Below are 22,473 nucleotides of genomic sequence, written 5' to 3' on the forward strand. Positions count from 1 at the left end.
GAAATACACCTACTATCTAGAAGAGGGTACAATCTAATGCCCTTCTTTATGATCGTAAACCGTATCCCTGTAGAAGAAAAACGTAAGAAATATAAGGATACATTCCGGAATGTCAGCTTAGGTGCCACATGAGAAGTCCTGAAATACTAAATAATATTGTGTCAGACACAGAAGAAAAGACCAAGTATGTTTTTGATCTGAAGAAAAGTAAGGCAAAGGCTGCTTTAAGGACTGAGGGGGGCATAAGAAAGACCAGGATATAAAAAGGTCCGCAGCACAGTGAGCGGCCAGCAGACAGGCCTGAGCTAAGGTGGGGGAGGGGGGCTGGAGGATCACAGACTGCTCCCACCCCGACACTGCTGAGGGACAACCTCCCTAAAGGGAGAGGCCACGGCCACTGTCCATGCGAGACCTGGACCTCCCCTTTATATACTCATTCCTAAAGTCCTTTGAAAGGCCCAAACTGGTTTCCACCCACTCCAGTTGAGCAAATGTAGTATCATTTCAGTGGCACCTTTATTCCCCACCCCCAACACACACACACACACACACACACACATTGCCATAGCTCCAAGCCCTGACTACAGTAAAAGTGCCACTGGTACTCAGGGCGATGACAATGTATTTTACTGACCTCGTCTTCTTCTTTTGCTGTATGAACCTCTCTATCCTCATGTTGCTTACCTTCCTACATTCCAGTGACTAAATGAGTGTCATTTAATCAATGTGGACATTCCTGTCTTTGGAAAAAGGAGTGAAAAAGTGGCTAGAAGGCTTCATGAGGAGGCAGCAGGAGGCAATGTGCCTGTTACATGATCTGCCTGGTTATGGGCACACAGCATCTCTACTTGCAAGACTGACTTTGTTTTCTCCTTTGCTTTTGTACATTTTAAATTTAACTATTTAGTAGATAGACATACAGTAGATAGATTTATAACATATATGTATGTAGAGTATCAACAATAACAATAAAAGCCCAGGTGCCCACCAGCCAGTACAGAACACGAGTGCCAGTCATCTCTGCAGTTCCATGGTACTGTTTCCCCAAAAATAAGACCTAGTCAGACCATCAGCTCTAACGTGTCTTTTGGAGCAAAAGTTAATATAAGACCCGGTCTTATTTTATTATAAGACTGGCTCTCATATAATAAATATAATGCAATGTAATATAATATAAGACCCAGTCTTCTATTAATTTTTGATCCAAAAGATGCATTAGAGCTGATTGTCCAGCTAGGTCTTATTTTCGGGGAAACACGGTATGTCCTGACTTATCCTGGAAAGGACTTAAGGAGACCTCCTTCTGATCTTAAGCTAGTGCCTCTTACTCCTTTTTGGGTACACAGATCTCTCTAAAAATGTACTGAAAGTAGATTATTCCCTCCCTAGGAAAATGCATAAAACACATTTTTCATATAATTTCAAGGGGTGCCCACCTTGACAGTCACTGAAATCTATCCATTGACCCCAGGAAAAAAAAACCCCAGAGCAAAATGCAAATGAGAGGTAATACTAATGAGAGGAAAAAAAAACTTAAGACTAACAAGAAAAGACTAGAATACAAAATTACGTAACAACTCTAACCATTTAACCAAATTGGAATAACAACAACAAAAATCCATCAAAATGCAGGAGGCCGTGGTAAGGAGGTAACTAGACAATTAAAAAAAGCTTCCAAAGTGGGAGAAACTTGGAACATAATGGGATATTAAACAAAGCCATTTGTGTATGCATTCGGGTCTCAAAAATGTCAAGGCAGTAACATTTATCTGTGCCATGGAAAATGTTCCCTCTGAGACCAGAAATTGCTTCAATAAAACTGCTACTACTCAGTTTACAGATCTGGCACATTCCCTAAAGTACCCTTCACCCTCTTCTACTTTTTCGTAAGAGATCTTATGGCAGGAACATTCCATTGCATTCCATCTGCAATCAGCTATAATCCTTGCAAGCAGCAGGTCAGGTCAGCTTGCCAGCATAGCAGTCTTTCAATATAGCTAACACATGTGACTACAGCAAATTCATTTCATTTTTTGCAACAATTCTAGGTTCAAAATGCATGCTGTCTCCCAATTTAAACCCAGTGGTTTGTTTTTTTTAATCAAGCCATTAATACTTTCTAAACATAGCAAGTGGCTCACTTAAAATCTCTCATATAAAAATTATTTGTTAGGGGGTGGCCGGTTAGCTCAGTTGGTTAGAGCTTGGTGCTCTTAACAAGGTTGCCAGTTCGATCCCCACATGGGCCACTGTGAGCTGCGCCCTCCACAACTAGATTGAAACAACTACTTGACTTGGAGCTGATGGGCCCTGGATAAACACACTTATATAAATAAGTTTAAAAAAATTATTTGTTAGTCAAATTACAAATAAAATGCCATATAAAATAGAAAACATTAGTAGAAAATGCCAAAAATCCTAGGGGAAAAAGTCTCTGATATAATTAGATAACCAAAGTTTTCCAAGAACAAACACCTTTCAAAGGAATCAAAATTACCACAAACCCTCTGAGCCATGACTAAGTATTTCGCTAAAAACTAACCCTACTTTTCCCAAGGCTGATTCAGCTAATGAGGATTTCTGTTTCAGTAGACTAATGCTAATTAGAAGTCCAATTTCTTCTGCTGAACGTTTACGTGAGAGAGGCAATGTGTTACAGCCAGATGTGGGTCAGGAGTACCAATTATCTAGTCCTAACACTAATAAGCTACAATTCTAAAAATTTCCTCAAACATACTGGATGTTTAATTTAAAGTCTACTTACTCCTCAAGGTCTAGTAGAAATGCCCTATCATCTATGAATCTCACATGTGCCCTTCGCCAAACTCACACCTGTACTTTTTTAAAACCCTTTTTTTAATGGCAATTATCATATTTACTTTGTATTGAGGTTATTTAGTATGTCTTGTCTGTCCTACTACAAACTAAAAACTCCTTAAGGGCAAGGTCCTAGGGTACATATAACTCTGTAATCCCCCCAGATACATATTAGAGCAGATTCTCAAAAGAGGAAGGGAAAGAAAGGGCAAGGCAGAGCCCAGCCACTTGGCCTGTGGTCTAGAAAGATTTTGGACAAAACGATGGAAAAACCACTGGCAGTTCAGCACTGTGCTTCACGTGGGCCACGGATTGGTTTTCATAGGACTAGTACAATATAACCAGGCCTATTCTAACCAAACTATTAATTACTTTTAATAAAAACCAGGCATTTCTTCAAACTTTTATGAAAAGACTATCAATATTTTCAGTAATTCTGGAAAGACTTTTGTAGGAGATGAGCAAGAATAGGTGAAGAAAACTTACATCCTCACCAACTCCAAATTTTATGGCCTTATCCTCAAAAGGTGTTCAACTAGGAATCTCATTCTCTTCTTCAGTTTGCCAAGTGAAAACACTTGAGATCCTTCATCCAGAGTGAATATCATACTTGGTAATTTTACCTTTTTTCCCCTAAACTGACGTTATTTTCTCTGCAATCAAAATAATAAGGTCAGGGCCAGCCCGGTGGCTCAGGCAGTTAGAGCTCCATGCTCCTAACTCCCCCGTTCGATTCCCACATGGGCCAGTGGGCTCTCAACCACAAGGTTGCCGGTTCAATTCCTCGAGTCCGGCAAGGGATGGTGGGCTCCGCCCCCTGCAACTAAGATTGAACAGGGCACCTTGAGCTGAGCTGCCTCCTGGATGGCTCAGTTGGTTGGAGCGCATCCTCTCAACCACAAGATTGCTGGTTCGACTCCCGCAAGGAATGGCGGGCTGCGTCCCCTGCAACTAGCAACTGCAACTGGACCTGGAGCGGAGCTGCGCCCTCCACAACTAAGACTGTAAGGACAACAACTTGACTTGGAAAAAAAAAGTCCTGGAAGTACACACTGTTCCCCAATAAAGTCCTGTTTAAAAAAAAAAAAGAAAAAATCTTAAAAGAAAAAAAAATAAGGTCAAAGAGAGAGCTATATAGAAACAATGAGATCTAACACTTTTTTAATGAGCTGTCAATAATCTCTTAGGGAGCTTTTAATTCATATGATCAAAAAATAAGCAAAGCAAAGAGTCAAGTAGACCCAGATCTATTTCTCATAACTACCCAGAACTATAGAAAATGTTTTAATTTTACCACATATTTTAATAGTTTTATTCTCCTGGATAGTCAAATGGATGATTTTTTAAAAATATTCTATTTGGTACTTAAGATACCATTATACTTACATATAGCAGATACTTGCTAATAAATAAAATTCTTTCATGCTAAAATCTCAAAGGAAACACCTTCTACAAGTTACAAATGTGAATTGTACTGTTCAGGTATTTAAAGCATTCAATGCAGTCAAGGCTGAAAAATAAGCTACTATTACACATTATCACTAACTAAAAGGGGAATAAAACTATCTTAGAAAACTATGTTGCTGCTTACACTATCTCTGAAAGGAAATCTCACACAAGTTGCTTCTAGGGAGAGGAAATGGTTGACTATGTGATGGGGTAAGAGAAAGTGTCTGTACCGAATACTCTTTGTATGTTTAAAAAAAAATTTTCTTTTAAAGTGTGTTTTTCCAGGACCCATCAGCTCCAAGTCAAGTAGACGTTCCGATCCAGTTGTGGAGGGCGCAGTTCACAGTGGCCCATGTGGGGATCAAACCCACAACCTTGTTAAGAGCACCACGCTCTAACCAACTGAGCTAACCACCCCTGTACCTTTTAAATTTTATACCATGTGAATGAATGTTCTACCTGTTCACAGAAATAAAACTGGGGGGAAAATTAAAATAATGCTATTTGACCCTGACAATGAACATAAACTTACAGCCAATTTAAGATGTGGGAATTCTAAACTGATTTGTCATCAAGAAAAAAAATTAGTATCATTACTTGGACTAATAAAAATTTTCCATTTATTTTTATTGTATGGCAATTGATTTTTACATTTCATGGATATGGCCTTGTAAAAATCATTTTCTATTTAAAAGTTTTTAGTGAGATTTCCAACCCTGTAAGAAAAGTAGCAACAGACACCTCAACCATTAATGAAAAACCATCTCCATGACACTGGGGATTTCTCCTGGAAGTTCAATATGAGAAACATATCAGAGAGAAAAGTGGTTCTTTTTGAAATTAGTTCTGGCTCCTAATCCAGGATTTCTTCAAATCTGCCTTTTAAAAGAACTTGTGATATATACTAGCATATTTAGAGGCAATGGCAATAGCCAAAAATGCCTAAAAACTAAGTTATAATTAATTTATTTTTCACAGAGAAATGAGAGGCTCAATAATCAGGACTTAGCGTGCTCACTTCAGCAGCGCACATACTAAAATTAGAACGATACAGAGAAGATTAGTATGGCCCCTGTGCAAGGATTTAGTTATATATTGTGTAAAACTTAATTCTTAAAATGAAGTACAAGTAATAATATAGTTTAAATGAGTGAACACAAATTGAAGAACGTAAACATTTGTTCTCTAGTTCAATTGTAAGTCTAGCTCAAACTTTAAGGAGCAAATAATCAACACTGACTTTCTATTTAAACTTCATTGAGATATAATTTACATACCATAAAGTTGACCCATTTAAAGTGTACAATTCAATACTGATTTTGCATCTTTTTCTTTTACAATTACTCACTCATAGGATATAATTCATAGAACCACTGGCACAACTGACAAAGAAATGTTAAACCAATAATAGTACAGCAGTTTAGTCTCCTATTTTTGAATCCTTTTATAAAAAATAGATCAGGGCAGCCGGTTGGCTCAGTTGGTTAGAATACAGTGCTCATAACACCCAGGTCACCAGTTCGAGACCCAAATGGGCCAGCCAGCTGCGCCCTCCACAGCTAGACTGGAAAAAAAACAAAAACGACTTGAGTTGGAGCTGATGTGAATAAATACACTGTTCCCCACTATTCCCCAATAAAAGGAAAAAAAAAAAAAAAGATTGTTGTATTGTAACAGCCATATACCATGTCAGGGGTAGTAGATGGGGGAGGTTATCCCTTTGTGAGGGGTGTAAATATGTAACTATTATGTTGCTTTGTACACCTGAAACTAACAAAAAAAAAACCTTTTTCTTAAAAAAAAAAAGATTGTTGCAAGTCCTATCTACCAAGTTCAGAGAAGTGTATAAGCAACAGCAAGTTCAAAATTATAGGTAAAGAATATAAAAACAAATAAAAAACAATGTGAGCTCATAGTAACAGAATAGAATGGTGGTTACCAGAAGCTGGGAAGTGGGGAAAAGGGGAAATATTGATAAAAGGGTCCAAACTTTCAGTTATAAGATGAATAAATTCTGGAGACCTAATGTGCAACATGGTGACTACAATAAATAATAATGTATTGTATACTTAAAATTTGCTCAGAGTGGATCTCAAGTATTCTCACCACACACACAAGAAGGTAACCAGAGGTAATGGATATGTTAATTAGTTTGCTTGTGGTAATCATTTCATAATGTATACATATATCAAAACATCACATTGTACACCTTAAATATATATAATTTTATTTCCCACTGGTAGAATCCCCTACACAGAACACTGGCAAATGACCCACAAACAGATGGGATCAGAATGGTTTCTCAACTATGGAGCATTAACTGGTGTCTGAAAAACCTATGATGCTGCTTTATCACCAAGTTATAGGTTTCAAGATGGTAAAACTAAGACTATTTTAAGTAATAATTTGCCTACATGTCTATATCAAGTAATTAATAATGCAAGTACAAAAGAAATCAGCTTAAGTCATTTTTCACTTAAGCAATTATATAGAGAAACAAGCTGGGAAGCAATGACTAATAATTTTAGTAATAATTTATAAGTTTACTATCTATTATAGTTGTATCTGTTGTTCAACTCAAAGAACCACTGTAAGTGCTATTTAAAATCAAGAAAGAAAAATCTTGGAGCCTCCACAAGTATATTTCACATCATCGTTTAGTAAAAATCACTGCTTACACCTTTATTATCATTAAGATTGCAACTTAAAAACACTAGCTAAATTAGTTCAGTTCTCCAGGGATTTCTCAATTGTAAAAAACAAAATAAACAGTCCATTATTTGAATATGCTACAGAAAATATTACAGGAGGAAAACATTCAATGGATCACTGAAAATAGCAAAGTTCAAAGTGATAACACCCGAATACTCAGTTATTCTGATCACAGCAAGAAGGAAAAGGAGAGTGAGAATTAACTGACAGAAACAACAGGAACTCACTGGTGGAGTTGCCTTGCATCTGGATGATGCACTTGGACTCTTTGCTGGTCTCTCGAGAATTGAAGGGCCGAACGCGGACAGCCACCTTCACTGAGGCTCCCGACATTCTGATGGTCTTGTTATGTATATGCAGTCCAGAAATAAAGAATCAAATCTTCTTTTGAAGTTATGTTCAAGTTTCCTTTAAAAAGAAAAAAATTCCATAGAATGCAGTCAATTAAAAAAAGCATGAGCTAACTTTAGCATAAGTTACTATCTTCTATCTTAGTGCTATTCCTGTTTCCATTTCAAAAAACCTCTTCCCTTCTCTTCCCTTATATTCTCAACAGTAAATTATCAAATAGAAACCAAAGGCCGAAATTTGTTTTCCTACTCCATTATCTCTTTATCATACCTTAAAAATCCCTACAGTTAATAATAAAAAATATATCTGCAAAGTAACAGGCATCTATCTTGCTGTTTTTCTGAATCAATCTTCAGTAACATATAAAACACACAAAAGGTTTATTTGTTAAAGTTCCTTACACAAGTAAATCCCCATCTGCAAAAGGACTTACTACTTTAAAGCAATGCATTGAACTTTCTATACTTTAATTACAGCTTGAAACACTCAGTTATATGATGTATAATTAAACAGTAAAGGACAAAGATAAGCTCTAGCTCGCTCCTTTAACTTCCTCCTTTAACCTACACGAACACGTTCATATGCATCTTACTTGACCTTCATGATCATCCTGTACAATAAGCAGAGAAGGTCCTAAGAGACTAAGGTTCTGTCCTCAGCGGTGCCACCGACTCATGGCAGAATCAAATCACTGCATTTCATACTGAATGAAGCCACAGGAAAAATGTGAACATTTTTCAGATGAATAGCTTCTCTCCCAACGGAACAAAACAATCACTATTCTGTGAGAAGAACCCACATAAGTGATTTCCACAAGAAACAACAGATCTCAATCTGCATTCTATCCATTACATAAACATCTTCAAGAACCAAACAAAAGAAAAAACTAAAAGAGAAACTTTTGAGTGCAATTATGAGGGAACCCCAACAGAGATAAATACATACATACATACACACACACATACATACATACATACCAAAAGCCATTCTATCTCATTACCTTATTTTCTTAACAGCATTATCACTATTTGAAATTCTTGTGCTTTGGTACGTGCTATTGCCCACCTCTCACTCCACCAGCACCAGAATGCTCAGGTCTTGTCTGCTAGCACTTAGAACAGTCCCTGATGAAAGAACTCAGAGGAATGAATGATGTACGGTATTTCCCAGTTGTGAGAATTACCTGTTCAAGTCTTTGCCTGGTTTACCGACTTTTTGTTTTTGTTTCAAATGATTACAATATTTACTGATATTAATCTTTCATATTTTCTGCAATGTTTTTTCCAGTCTTTTCCCCCATTTTATTTTATTTTTTTTAATTTACTGGGGTGACAACTGTTAGTAAAATTACATAGATTTCAGGTGTACAATTCTGTATTACATCATCTTTAAATCTCATTGTGTGTTCACCACCCGGAGTCAGTTCTCCTTCCATCACCATATATTTAATCCCCCTTACCCTCAACCCCATTTTATTTTACATTAAACAGATGGTCTTTTTTAAAAAATATCAAAAATGTATTGTGATCACATTTATCAAATGGAAGCTTGGAGCTAATTAACCCTCCCAATTAATAGAGCACGACCTATAGTCAGTCACTAGTTGAGTAGAGTACTTTGCCAAGAGAGAATGAAGCATTCAGAAAGAGCAAGACGGAACACATTTCAACCTCCCAGCAAGTTCACCTTGATACACAGCCATCATCTCAACACTCAACATGTCCCATTATCCTCTCCCCCAAACTAGCAATCTCTGCCCATCTTCCTATTTGTGTCTGGTCCCATATCATAAACCTTGGAGTTCTCTTTGCTTCCTTCTCTTTGAATCCTTTTATTGGCGTTAACATTATTAATGTACTACCACAGGAAAACTTTTAAAACAAATCTGCATTTTCTATCCCCTCATTTCTCTCATTCCCATCGCCACTGTCCCAATCTGCCTTTACTATCTCATGCCTAGTGTACTGGGAATAGTGGAACTGATCTTTGAGCTTTAAGTTTTAATTAAACAGGGTTGCACAAAACAGAATCATATGGGTGTCTTTTGAAAAGTATATGGTGATGGAAGGAGACCAGACTATGGACGCTGAGAAGACAATCAAGTACACAGACGTTGTGTTATGAAGTTGTACATCTGACATATACATAATGTTACTAACCAATGTTATCCCAACAAATTCAGTTTTTTAAAAAAGAAAAGAAATAGAAGAAAAGCAAATGAGCCTAAACTCCTCCAGCCTGGATTCAAGAGTTCTGAGACAGGCCCCAGGTATGGGATTTTGTTTGTTTCCCAAAGATTATATTGCCAATCTCCAGCTGAGCCACCGCTTTATGCAACTGCTCCACCCTGCAGCAATGTTAGTCTTTCCAAAGCATGACTTTCAATTTCACTTCCAAACTCAAGAAACTTCTCTTATTCCCCAGTGCGTACAAGATCAAGACCAAAGTCAAACGTACGCAGGTGTTCCAGTCAAGCTCCTTTCCCATCCTACCCACACTTTCTTTCACACCGCCTAACAATTTCTCCCCTCCAACCGGCATTTCAATTTCCACTTTCTCCTCTATTTCAGAGCCCAGCTCATCTTACCTCTTCCCAAATGACTACCCAAACATTCCAGGAATCACTGGTATTTCCTACAGCACTTACAGCCCCAAACACACTGTGCGAACAATGCTATCATTTTACACGACTGCATTCTATTTTGTACTGTTCGTTAACAGCGTCCCAACGCAAAAATCCTATTCTCTCAAAAATCTCTTTGAACTGGGCTTCTTGAAAAAAAAATGGCTAGACGAAATTTCAAGACGATCCTGGAACATGTTAGTGTGACCACAAGCACAAAATCTATCAAAGATGAATGTGGTCGTGGCAAAAGGACACAGGTGCCAATTTAAAGGGTCTCCCACTGGCCAAAGATGGGATAATTATAAGAATACATACATACTGCAAATAGATTGAAAAACATCAAATATACAAATTCATGAGTTCATAATGACACTTTTGAAAACCTCATTATTCTGAAGACTGGCAAATAAAACGAAAGAATTGAGCACATACCCAGCCTGTATATTCTGTATGAACTATATTCCACAATAGCCAAATAGTCAACGTAGGCAAGTTCTTTTTACAGAAAAACTGTAGCTAATCAATGCAGAAGAAATGACAGAATTAGAATGTCACCATTTTCCAACCCTACTGATATAAAAGCTCTCTGCAACAATCATCCCTAGCAGCTAAAAAAGCCTTAGCTGAAAGGCTGGTTGATGTGGGAACATTACAGTGTATGGATAAGGCTGAAAACATCGGAACCAAACTGAACATTCCTAAAACGGGCACCCAGGTGATCTATGCCTCCTGATGTGCTACAGTAGGAAATGCACAGCACCACCGAGTAGGAAGTCTTCTAGCTCACGCCCTTAAAAAAATCCTGAATAGACTCAAGCTTCAGACCTATTCATGTCCAGGACATATTGGCATTTAAACAACTTAAATGACACCTGAAAGATGTAATCAGTCAAACCCAGCATTTGGAAAAATCTACAGGTCAAGTCACCTAGTTTCTTCAAATAGCACAACTGGGGGGGGTGGGGGTAATAAAAGACGTGCGTTAGTTATCAACCAAATACAATGATTTTTCAATCAAGAAAATAGTGAAAAGACATTTTTTAGATAATCAGGGAAATCTGAACATAGACTGGCTGCCAGATGATATTAAGGAATTTTGTAGGGGAAGATTGAAGAAACAAGTTTGCCAGAATGTCAACGATTATTGAATGTTATAGATATGTAAATTTAAAAACCAAAATTTTCTTCTTTTTTTTTAAACTTTTTTATTGGGGAATATTGGGGAACAGTGTGTTTCTCCAGGGCCCATCAGCTCCAAACTGTTGTCCTTCAATCTGTTGTGGAAGGCGCAGCTCACTGGCCCGTGGGGATCGAACCAACAACCCTGTTGTTCAGAGCTTGCGCTCTAACCAACTGAGCCATCCGGCTGCCCCCAAAATTTTCTTTAGTGTTCTATCCACTAACTAAAATAGACAGTGTTCTATCCATTTAGTAGTGGCCTACTAAAATGCTGAATGCTACTGACTGACTGACAAAGGCTGAAACCTCTCTGGTAGGGTTCACGTAGAAAGTACCGTGCGTCTGCAACTAGGAACCAACACACTAACATCTAACGTCCCCCATAAACACACTTTTCAATAGACTGTTTGATGCCTCTACCTACCTACCTATCCTGCCAGCATTTCATTCAACCTAACACAACCAAAGCCAAAATCTCTCTCCTCCTCCCCCAAACAACACAGCTCTTTCACCTCTTTTCTATTTCTTTTAACGTCCTCAGCATTCTCCTGTTCCCACAGGCCCAAAAGCTTGCTTCCTCTAGCCATCTAATCAATTGTCAAATTACATGGCTTCTCCCTATAAAATCTCTCTTTCTATTTCTACCACCATTGGCTCTTTTAGGACTTCCATACGTACTTCTCACCTAAGACTGTTAACCTCCTCAACCACTTTCTTTCTTCCTCCCACCCAACAGTACTATACGATCCTGCCTTTCTCATTGACTCCATCCACGCTACTCAAAATTGCCAGACTCACCTTCCTGAAGTACAGGTCTGTTCACTTAAAAATCCTCAAAGTTTCTCTACTGTCTACGAAGTACTGACTGAACTCCCCACACTGGCATTCGACGTGTTCTGCAACATAAGCCACCTATTTTCACTAGCCCACAAAACACTGCCTTCCATCGAGGTTCCTTACGCACCACCCACCAGAGGGTTTCCTGAAAGCATCTCATGTTTTTCTGTCCCTACGCCTTTGTTTACATGTTCCCTCCACCCACTGTGTCTTGTTCTGTTCTTCTCAAAATCCAATTTATTCTGTTGGGATCTTCTCGTATGCTACGTATCTCTAAAGCCTCCATAGATTCTTTCCACTTCCCAAACCAAATGCAAATGCTTCTTCATTTAATATTTCTCAACTCACGGACCTTATCTAGGACAAAATAAGTTACTTTACTTATCTCTACTGTAGATTTAAGTCTAAGAACAGAATCTTAGTCATGTTTCTAATCCCCTCTATCACAGGGTCTTGAATATAGTAGTTCACAGGGTCTTGAATATAATAGTTAAAATATTTTAATTGTGGGGCCGGCCCGGTGGCTCAGGCGGTTAGAGCTCCGTGCTCCTAACTCCGAAGGCTGCCAGTTCGATTCCCACATGGGCCAGTGGGCTCTCAACCACAAGGCTCTCAACCACAAGGCTTTCAACCACAAGGCTGCCAGTTCAATTCTTCGAGTCCTGCAAGGGATGGTGGGCAGCGCCCCCTGCAACTAAGATTGAACATGGCACCTTGAACTGAGCTGCTGTTGAGCTCCCGGATGGCTCAGTTGGTTGGAGCACAGGCTCTCAACCACAAGGTTGCTGGTTCGAATCCTGCAAGGGATGGTGGGCTGCGCCCCCTGCAACTGAACGGCAACTGGACCTGGAACTGAGCTGCGCCCTCCACAACTAAGACTGAAAGGACAACAACTTGAAGCTGAACGGCACCCTCCACAACTAAGATTGAAAGGACAACAACTTGACTTGGAAAAAAGGCCTGGAAGTACACACTGTTCCCCAATAACGTCCTGTTCCCCTTCCCCAATAAAATCTTAAAAAAAAAAAAATTAGTTGCATTCCTAGTTATTGTGTCAATAGTGATGTCTGAATGGTATTAATAAAAAATAAGTTGTTCCAAAACGAACAAACGAAACAGAAGTCAACTCCTAGATACCGAGAGCAAACTGATGGTTGCTAGATGGGAGGGGGCTGGGGGGATAGGTGAGAAAGGTGAAAGTATTATAAAGTAGAAATTCATGGTCACAAAATAGTCACAGGGATGTGAAATACAGTATGGGGAATATAATCAATAATATCGTAAAAACTATGTACAGTGTCAGATGGGTACTAGACTTATTGGGGGATCACTCCATAAATTATATAAATGCCTAACCACTATGCTGCACACCTGAAACTAACATAAAATAATATTGGGATGTCAATTATAATTTAAAAAATACATAGTCACAGGATATAAAGTACAGCATAGGGAACATAGTCAATGGTATTATAATAGCTCATATGTACGGTGTCAGATGGGTAGTAGATTTGTTGGGGTTGTCACTATGTGAGGTGGGTAAATGTCTAATCAATATGTTGGCTTGTACACCTGAAACTAATAACAACAACAACAAAAACAAAAACCCAAGTTCCAAAATGGAGACAGGAAAAAAGAATAAAATTAATTTAAAATACCTTCCTAATTAAAAAAGCCAACAGTCATTCTTTTTCAGAAGTGATACACACATTTTAAAATTACTTCCCCAAAATTACCTGAACCTAAATATATATTTTTTTTTTATTTAACTGTCCCATGGTAAAACTACAACCATCTCCACAAGTGAGCTAAAATTTTATACAGTAATAGGAAATGACAGCTAAGTGGGCTATAAAAAGTGTTCCTTTGTTACTTCCCTTATATTATAAATATAATATTTTATAATAGAGATGTCCATCAAAGCATTACAGCTTCAAAACTCTGATTCTTTTTTAAAATTTACCAACTATATAAATCTGAAATCAAGTTTAAGTTCCAATGAGAAACAATAATTACAGAATATTTTTAAGTTACAGGAAAACAATACTTCTTATAATTAGCATAAAAATATATTTTCCAAGTTTTGAAGAGCCAAAGGAAGAAAGGTAGGTAAGGGAACCATACATACTCTATCTAAACCACTTACACAGCCTCAGTTCTAGACTGTTCTTCTGACCAGTTTTCCTTCCTTATGACAATTAGAAGCATTAGGAAAGCGGAATGGAGCAAAAATTCCAGAAGCATTCACTAGCCATAAAGGGATAAACATTTAATAAAAAAATTTTGTTTAGATCTAAATCATTTTAATTTTTCTAAATGTGTGCCCAATTGCTTAACTTTGATCTTGTGCAATTCTGTGTCTTGAGAGGTCCCCTGGATTATTAGGAGCCTAAGGAGAAGACTAATTCTCGAATTGACCTTTCAGCAAAGTGAGTAACAAGAACAAAATAATACCAGCTTTTTGGTTTGTTTGTTTTTGTAATACCCCTTTTCTATAGAAAACAGCCAGGATTATATTCCTAAAACCGAGGTCAGTTCATGTCCTTAAAAACTTTTAACTGGTTCCACAGCCTCAGAACATAAATCTAAAAATCCCAGGGCCTCCAGAATCTAACCTCCTTTCCCAGTCTGTTTTCATTGCCCAAGTTGATGCCTTCTTCTCCACCACGCACCCTCTTACCACACCAAACGTGCAATTCCTGGAAGCCCAATCTCCTTTCTCAACCTATTCTAAGTTCATATCTTTTGAGGACAAGGTCAAATATCACCCTGAAGCAGGAAACATTAATTCATACCTTCTTCCTGAGCCAAAAATCATACCTTCTTTCTCTTTGTTCCCTAAAAAAGTTGTGTTGATACCTCATTTTTCTACTTCATTCTGCCCTATGATGCTCTCAATAGTTCAGTTAACTCTCATACATTGTCACAATGTTTGTCACAATTGAAAATAAAGTTTAACCATGAAATACAGTCTTTTAAATTAAAAAGTCACACGATTTGCCATACAGCAGCAAATTTACAGTATCAGCAAGCAGTCTATTTAAAAGGTAATCTTTTCCACTGAATTACATTTTTTAAAAAATGAATTATAACTTAAAGAATGAATGGGTACCCAAAAGTAAGTCTGTAACTAGTGAGCCCATTTTGAGATGTTATAAAAATTTCCTTATTATTACAAGTTTTGCATCTCTCAGTCTAATACTTTCCATGAATACCAAGCAGTTTTAGGACCTAACACTGTGTCACTGACGATGGCTATACGTATTGATAAAATGGCCCCCAAAATGTAAGAATTTATTTTTGTGTGTATGAATTACCTGTCTATTCTTGGTTTTTGACTCTATGGATAAAAATCAGCCATGAGCCAAGCTGCAATCACATGTTACAAAAGCTTCTTTCTGCATTCTAACTCAATGCCAAGAATCAGACTGTGCAGGAAAGAGTCTCCTGACAGATCAGATTTTCAATCTTAAATGGGGCTAAACTAGCTCATCAGACACCCCAGCTGTTTTCTTTAATCACTATTTAAAATAACCTGATACGGTTTTTGGATTTATTAGACACATGTCCTTCTGTCACTATAATTAAGAAACCAAGGATCCTCCTTTTCACTGGTGACATGATTTGATTCTCATAAAGCAAGAAGTGCATCAAGAAACAACGGCTCCAATGGCCTATGGCTTAAACTATTCAAAATCATACTGATTTTTTTTTCATTTTTTATTTTCTCTCAAAGTTTGGAGAGTTAACACTAAACTCTAGTAAATCAATTCGTTCTAATATCTGAATCTATACCCTATAATTTTATTGTGGCAGATCCACTGGAACTCGGCCACTCAAATTCCAACATTCCACTGAAGTTCTTCCACTGTCAAAGTGGATGGCAACACCTACTCCAGGCCAAAATGAACTCAGCTCAAGCTATGGCGCAGAAATGGCAAGTATCAATCAAAGATTAGTTCAAATTAGGTATGAGTCAAGGTTCTTTCTGAAATCTGGCCATAACTACACCTTTGCAGATACCTGTCTGGGAGTAGCTGACTTATCTGGGCAAGAATGCAGGTCAGACTTTTCCATGTGTCAACGATGTGTCAATCTTGCCACGTGATAAACCAGTACTCAAAGTATAATAGGTATGTTTTCAATTAGGTGACAACATAGAATCAAAGTATTCCACTCTCTCTAAATTATGAGTTCTCCACTGGAATACTCAAGATTTATCTTAATGTAAAGCTACACACCTGAACCACATTAGTCAAAGCCTTCACAAAAAGGACTTTAGTTACTATACTGGAATGTTGTACTCACAGTTTGGAAAGCAGGTGGATTACCTTTTTTAAAAATGTCTTTGAAGAATATTTCTTCCTTTTACTTAAAAACCTGTTGGAAACACTTAGTATGTACATGCTTGCATCAAGGTAACTATAACACCTTTCTCTTAGAATTTCTTTAGAATTTATTACCAGAAGAAAATTTCTCTTGACAAACCATTAGGCTTTCTTTTACCAGAGTGAAAATTGTGTAATTTATCTTTCCCTTTTTACCTTGACTTCCAAAAGTTTCAAAACTAAATTACAATAACCAATTATACAAATTGCTGCAATTTGTATATTTACTTTTTGCTCCTGTTACATAGATTTTTGTTTCTTATCTATATTTAACAGCATCACTGTATCTATATGGTATTTGTGGTGTAAGTTTCTCAAATCCTTTTTACAAGCAGTAAGTGGTATAAATTTAAAATAAAACTTTCCTGTCAATAACCTATTTTGCTATCTAATGTTGGAAATACAGAATGTACTCAAAGTTCTAGTTCCTTAAAAAGAAAAAACAGAGTAAGCCTTTCAATATAAATGAAGTTATACAAAAATTTGTGTTGAATTAATTTGATAGCAGTGTGTGGCCAGAAAAGCAGGAGGCCCATGAGACTGAAACTAGCCCCACCAAACAGAAGCCAACAAAAGTTCAATGAAGAAGGGAAGTGACCAATACTTTCAGTATCGCAAAGGAGTGAAGGGTGCCCCTGGTTTTAGCAGTAAAGGGCTGGAAACCCGAGCAAGAGCACTATAGTGAAGTGGGGGTCACTGTAGCTCGTCTGTGGTGGGTTGGGGAGTAGTAATCAGAAGGCAAGGAAGTGGAAATGCAAGTATCCTGGCTGCTTCCAGAACCTGACTGGGAAAGGCAGAAGAGAGACAGCTAGAAGCCACCAGGAATGAAGGAGGGATTTTTCTCCCTCACGTCCCTCATTATGATAGGAAAGACTTGCATGTTTCTATATTTTATTCAACAGCTATTTACTAGGTGCCTACAACATGACAGGCAGTTCTGAGTCTGGGATAAATCAATGAACACAACAGATAAACGTCCTTGCCATGGAGGAACTTACATTCTCGTAGGGGGAGAGGGGACATTAAAACAGTAAGTCAGAATGTTAGGCGATGCTAAGCATGACGAGGGAGGGAAGGCACAGCCAAGTCAGGGAGATGCGGACTGTGGCGGGGAGCAGTGCTGCGCAGGTGTGACAATGAGGTCAGGCAGGTCTCTTGAGGTGGTGACATTACACAAGGACCTGACGGAAGTGAAGGAGCAGACTGCAGGGCTAGAGTGTTCCAAGCAGAAGGAAGAGTCAGAGCAAAGGCCCTACGGGGGGAATGTGCCTGCTGTGTTCAAGGAACTGTGGGGAACAGTCAGCAAAGGGGAAGAGAAGTAACCAACAGAGCAAGTCCCTAAAGATCAGAGAAGGCAGTGACATGCAGGACACAGGCCAAGGCATTAGCCGAAGTCAGGAAGGGTAACCTTTTCTCTAAGACTGGAGGAAAGGGTAAGAAAGAAGGCAGAGCCGTCTGTAAGCAGCGGAAGGGGAAGCTGAGGGAGTTCATGCCCTTTTTTCCTGTAAGACAGCAGGTGGGTTTTACGCCAAGCATGGGGCAGTGGGGCGCTTGCTTAAGTGGAGATTTTAGAAAAGCCACTGTGGAGAACGGGGGAGGGAACTGAGCAGAACTGCTTCAACAGACACCAAAGACAGGCTCTGGGGAGACCTAAGACTACACGTTACTGGGCACTACGTCTGGTGAGGTTTCTCCACCAGAGATACTGGAGGGTATGGAGGGTAGGAATAATGCGAGGCTGGCATCCGCATAGAGGGCCTTGGATAATAAAGAACTAAAACCTGCAAGTGCTAGGAAGAACAGAGCTGAAACGATGCATCCCCGAAGTCGCAGCTGCATCCCAGAAGTCGCAGCGTAGAAAAGGAAGACAAAGAAGTAGAAAGTGGAAGAGGCTGATGGTCCAGGAGACTTGAAGTGGGAGAACACACAGAAAGAGACTACAAAAGTGAGAGCTGTAAATTATCAGAGTTTAAGATCTGAAGGCGAATCTGAGATCTTTGGGTAAATGTGAGGGTGATGACATGTTAGATGTGGCCACAATACTGAGTCACTGGAACAGAATGAAGCCAATGTTTGCTTGAGCTGAAGTCCAGGAATTTTAAAGTTAAGCATAGTTACAAAGTAAGTTCAGCCAGCACAGATAATAAGTATTATATGACAATACAAAGGGGGAAAAGGCTTGGACTGAAAATCATGGAAACTAAACTACCACGGCTTGGGCGGCAGTGCACTAATTACACCAAAACGGAAGAGCTGGAGTGAACCTTATTTTACCAGATCTTCACAAATTGTAAAATGTAGGTTCCTTGAAGGTAAACAACTACATCTCTACATGCCCTCTCAATTAACTGGTAATGAATGCCGTAAAAGGGAGCATAAATGAATCACTGGGCCATTAACCAAAAAGTTCAACTCAGTGAGAAGTCCAAGGCACCTTTTGCAGGTTTTTCCTATTACAAGCACATCTGTTTTCATTTATCTTCTACAATGAGCTGCACACAAAAAAAACTGTAAGAGTAGGTATATTTATTCACACACTTTTATAGACTCCAGAAATTCACCAGTATCTGTTCCAACAAGGCCATCTTTCAAAGGGAACTACATGAAGTAGATATGCTTATACCTTGCACTTCAGAGCCTTGTGAAATTATGTATCAGTTTACAAGACCAAAGGGATATGCTTACTCCTGCTGTGATTAGCAGCCTGGGAAGGGGTTTACAAAAAGAAGGCAGAGGCCCATTGTTGTCCTTTATACTTTTGTATCCAGGACAAGACCATAGCAGGGAAGTGGGCTAGAAAGCTTTGGCTGTGGAGACTCTGTTGGCACCCTTCTTGGGAGTTTATTCTCTGCACAAATTGAAAGCAGGAAAGAGGAAAGAGAGAAAAAAGGAAAACTGCATTCATATCTGCTCTTGAAAAAGAAACAGTCTGTTCCAAGCCTTAGAAGCTGTACTTAATTGGATAAATTTTGGAAAAACATTCATCAGAGCAGACCTGCACAGACTCATAAAATCTTGCCTCTAAATCAGATTCACAATCAGGCCTGATTTTACCAAATGCTGAAATTCTATTTAACCACAATTCTTAAGACCTTTTTTATTAATCAAGTAACTTTAAATTTTTTAAACTTAGAAATATTTCTTCTTAATTGGGGTATGGAATTTAAAAAACAGACATTCTGTATTTCTCTCATATTAATGTAATACAAAAAAACCCCCACTAGTTTCTGTTGTAGCCATTTTTTATTCAACCAAGTCTGAAAGGAAAGCCTAATGATAAAAACAAAAAATAAAGTGTTATGGCTTTTCTTAGAAAACCCTATCCGAAAATTTTTTCAATTTTTCAATTTAAGAAGTTGTAGGAATTTCTTCATTAAGAAATGGAGTTTGAATGAAGGCAAAGAACACAAAGAAGGCAGGCATGGCACTCTGCAGGTCCTGTTCACATGTAGGATGTAGGAAAAGACAGAGTACAGGCTCACGCGGAATTCAGTTACCGATCTTACCCAGATCTGCTTCACAATGCCAACATGTGTGCAATTTTCATATTCCACCCTTCAACAATACGTTGAGAACTCGTCTCATAATCCAACAGCCATACCGCGTTCATTAGAAAGCATCACCGCACTTAGAGAACACAAGCTAAGTTTCATGACTAAGCTAAGCTGACAAAATGCCAGCCTCTAAATGAAATATCCACCATTATATCACTTCTGAAGAGCTATTCGCATGCAGTCACCATACTTCCACCAGGCTCGCACAGGCCCATCCAGGACACAAAGCAACATGTTCCGTGTAGCAGAACAGCTGCCCCAAACAGTAAGAGACATGTGAGCAAGGGATCTGTTGACAATCTAATTTCAGCTACCTCAGATTCCACAAAGATGACACTCCGCATCCTCAGTGACACTGCTGCAAGCCTCTCCCACTGTCAGAATATTCCAGTTTACTTAATCACTGCACGCTGAGCTACTCGGAACATCGATCCATCCAGTGCAGTATCCTGAGGCCTCCACACTGGTCCGCTGGCCTTGGCTAGCCTCAGATCTGCCTAAGTACCGGAAAGGCATCATCAGGCCTGTGTCCACAGCACTGGCCGTGTCAGAGGAATATGGAAACACAGTCTTCACCCCAACAGGGATGGAATCTTGAAGACACGTTACCTTGGAAGCTCAGTGAGCAGCAAGTCACCAAGGAGAAAAAGTGATTCTGGAGTTCCATCCTGGTGGGAGGGCCAGGAATACTTTGTGTTGCCTGAACAATGACTAGCTTGCCCGCGCAGCCTCCCCACCCCCACAAGCCGGTTTCTGGTGTGGCCAGTCGCCCTGAAAGCTGCCAGGGCTGACACTTGGTGCCTTCCAGCAATCGGACTTGGCTCCTAAAGGATTTGTCAGATCATCCTCCCAATATGGCTGCCAGAGTCATCCTGGGCGGCCGAGCCCCGAGCCCACAGCAGCCTGCTTCCCAGCTGGCCGGCCTCCAGCAAGCCCCCTCCCTCTCCGTCGCTCTCCTCGCTCTAGTCCTTGCGCTACTAGAGTCCGCCCCCCTCCCCCTCCCGCCGCCACCTGACGCCCTTTCCTGCCTTTACCTGGCAAAGGGCAGAGCCACATTCCTAGCCAAAGCCCCGATGCCAACCGTAACTGGGGAGAGACGACGGGGTAAATAAAAAAGGGTGGCTTTCAAACGGAGCAACGCCGTCTCCACAGACCTGTAATGTGCGCAGAGGGCCCCGCGAACCGATAGACAGCGGCGGGCCTGCTGACCGCTGGGCCCACCCGGAGCCTGGCAGCTCGAGGGAAACGGAGGGCTAGTGAGGGGCACTGCGGAGGACCCAGCAGGAGGCTGGACCCATGCCCGGGGCTCGCTGCTGGCCCAGGGAGGGCCCCCCACTCCCGAGGACGAGGCTCCCCACCCCACCCGGTGCCCCGGTGGGGCAGCGCTCTCAGTGCTCGCCGCTCCTGCCCCGCCCAGCGCTTCCTCTGCTCGGACCCCGCCCGGACCCCGGCCCGGCCGCCCATCCCCCCCGAGACGGGCCACTCCCCAGCCCGGAGGCCGCAGCCGCAACCGCCGCTCGCCCCGCTGCCCGCCTTACCTCAGCCGCGCTGCGGACCCACAGGCGGGTGCACCCGATCAGCAGGCGCCGCGGTGCGCGGGGGCACGGGGGGGCGGGCACCGACGCTCCTCAGCGCGAGCAGCGGCCGCCACGAGCCGCAGGGTGGCGCTTCGCAGCCCCATCACGCAGCGGCCCGGTACCGCATCGAGGGCCGCGGAAGGCCGGGGCGAGACGACAGGGCGGTGGTGGTGGCTGCGGCCGGCGAGGAGCGGCTCAGACTCGCGCTGACGCCTCCCAGGATCACCGCCGCCTGACTACCCCGCGTCGGTCCTCGCCAACCTCTGCCCGCAGCTGCAGGCGCGGGACACCGCCCCAAGCCCAGCCGTCGTGCGTCACTTCGGCCCGCCCCGGCACCCGTGACTGACGTGGACAGCGACCAATCGGAGCTCAGAGGTCGAGGCGGCAGGCCAATCGCAGGGCGAACTGGAGGGGGTGGGGATGCAGTCAGGAGCTGCGGAGACACCAGGGCGCCCCCTGGTGGCCCAGAAGCCGGCGCGTGTGCGGGAGAACGGGGTGGGTAAAACCCGCTCCCAGTGTCTCCTCCCGAGCGACTCCCGAAGGGTGTTAGGCGGCAGCGGCAGCGCCTGGCCAACCGGATGATCCGCTTTGTAAGGGGACAAAGCCTGGGTAAGTGGGGCGGGGCAGGACTCCCCCAGTCAACGGCGGGGCAGCTGAGATGAATGTGGGAGGCGGTCGAGTGTGCAATCATTGTCAGTTTGGGAAACATCTCTCACATTGAAGCCGCCGAACGCGGCGGAGTCGGAACTGAAACACGCAAAGGGATGAGTGTATTCTCCCGCAGAAGGCTTCCTGGCCTATTCTTATCGAGGCAGATCACAACACCTCCCACACGCCACCTTGGGAAAAAAGGCAGAATGAGTAATGGAAAAGCGTGACTTAGTGGGCATTCAGCTTGTCTCCTTGGGAGACCGAGTAAGGGCCGTGAGTAAAGGAACAAAATGCTTTGTATTGCCCCTGAGTTAATGAACCGAGCTCCCCTC

The 22,473-nt window shown here is 41.1% G+C and overlaps 2 protein-coding genes and 1 non-coding gene across 21 annotated transcripts in view; 1 reads left to right on the top strand and 2 right to left on the bottom strand.

The window, feature by feature from the left end:
* KIF1B (kinesin family member 1B) overlaps positions 1 to 21,806 on the bottom strand; it is a 130,533-nt gene extending 108,727 nt beyond the window's left edge. For 12 of the 19 annotated variants that reach the window (XM_074334075.1, XM_074334068.1, XM_019746688.2 and 9 more), the window contains exons 1-2: positions 21,452 to 21,786; positions 7,206 to 7,386 (exon numbers count right to left, since the gene is read on the bottom strand). In XM_074334075.1, coding sequence (XP_074190176.1) covers positions 7,206 to 7,311 — 106 coding nt within the window. In that variant the 5' untranslated portion in view covers positions 7,312 to 7,386; positions 21,452 to 21,786. Of the gene's footprint in view, positions 1 to 7,205; positions 7,387 to 21,451 lie in introns of all 19 variants that reach the window. The other 7 variants (XM_019746689.2, XM_019746686.2, XM_074334070.1 and 4 more) reach the window with 3 other exon arrangements.
* LOC141572509 (U6 spliceosomal RNA) lies at positions 5,277 to 5,383 on the top strand. The gene has a single exon (XR_012497839.1). It is a non-coding gene; the product is annotated as a U6 spliceosomal RNA (small nuclear RNA).
* Positions 20,228 to 21,594, bottom strand: LOC141572500 (uncharacterized). Its single transcript, XM_074337191.1, has 4 exons — positions 21,537 to 21,594; positions 20,948 to 21,446; positions 20,523 to 20,581; positions 20,228 to 20,410 (listed from the first exon to the last, which is right to left on the bottom strand). Exons 1-4 carry the CDS (start codon positions 21,592 to 21,594, stop codon positions 20,310 to 20,312), a joined length of 717 nt encoding a protein of 238 aa, XP_074193292.1. The 3' UTR covers positions 20,228 to 20,309.
* Positions 21,807 to 22,473: the final 667 nt, after the last annotated feature.

This window comes from Rhinolophus sinicus, linkage group LG06 (assembly GCF_036562045.2).
Source record: "Rhinolophus sinicus isolate RSC01 linkage group LG06, ASM3656204v1, whole genome shotgun sequence".
Lineage (NCBI taxonomy): Eukaryota > Metazoa > Chordata > Mammalia > Chiroptera > Rhinolophidae > Rhinolophus > Rhinolophus sinicus.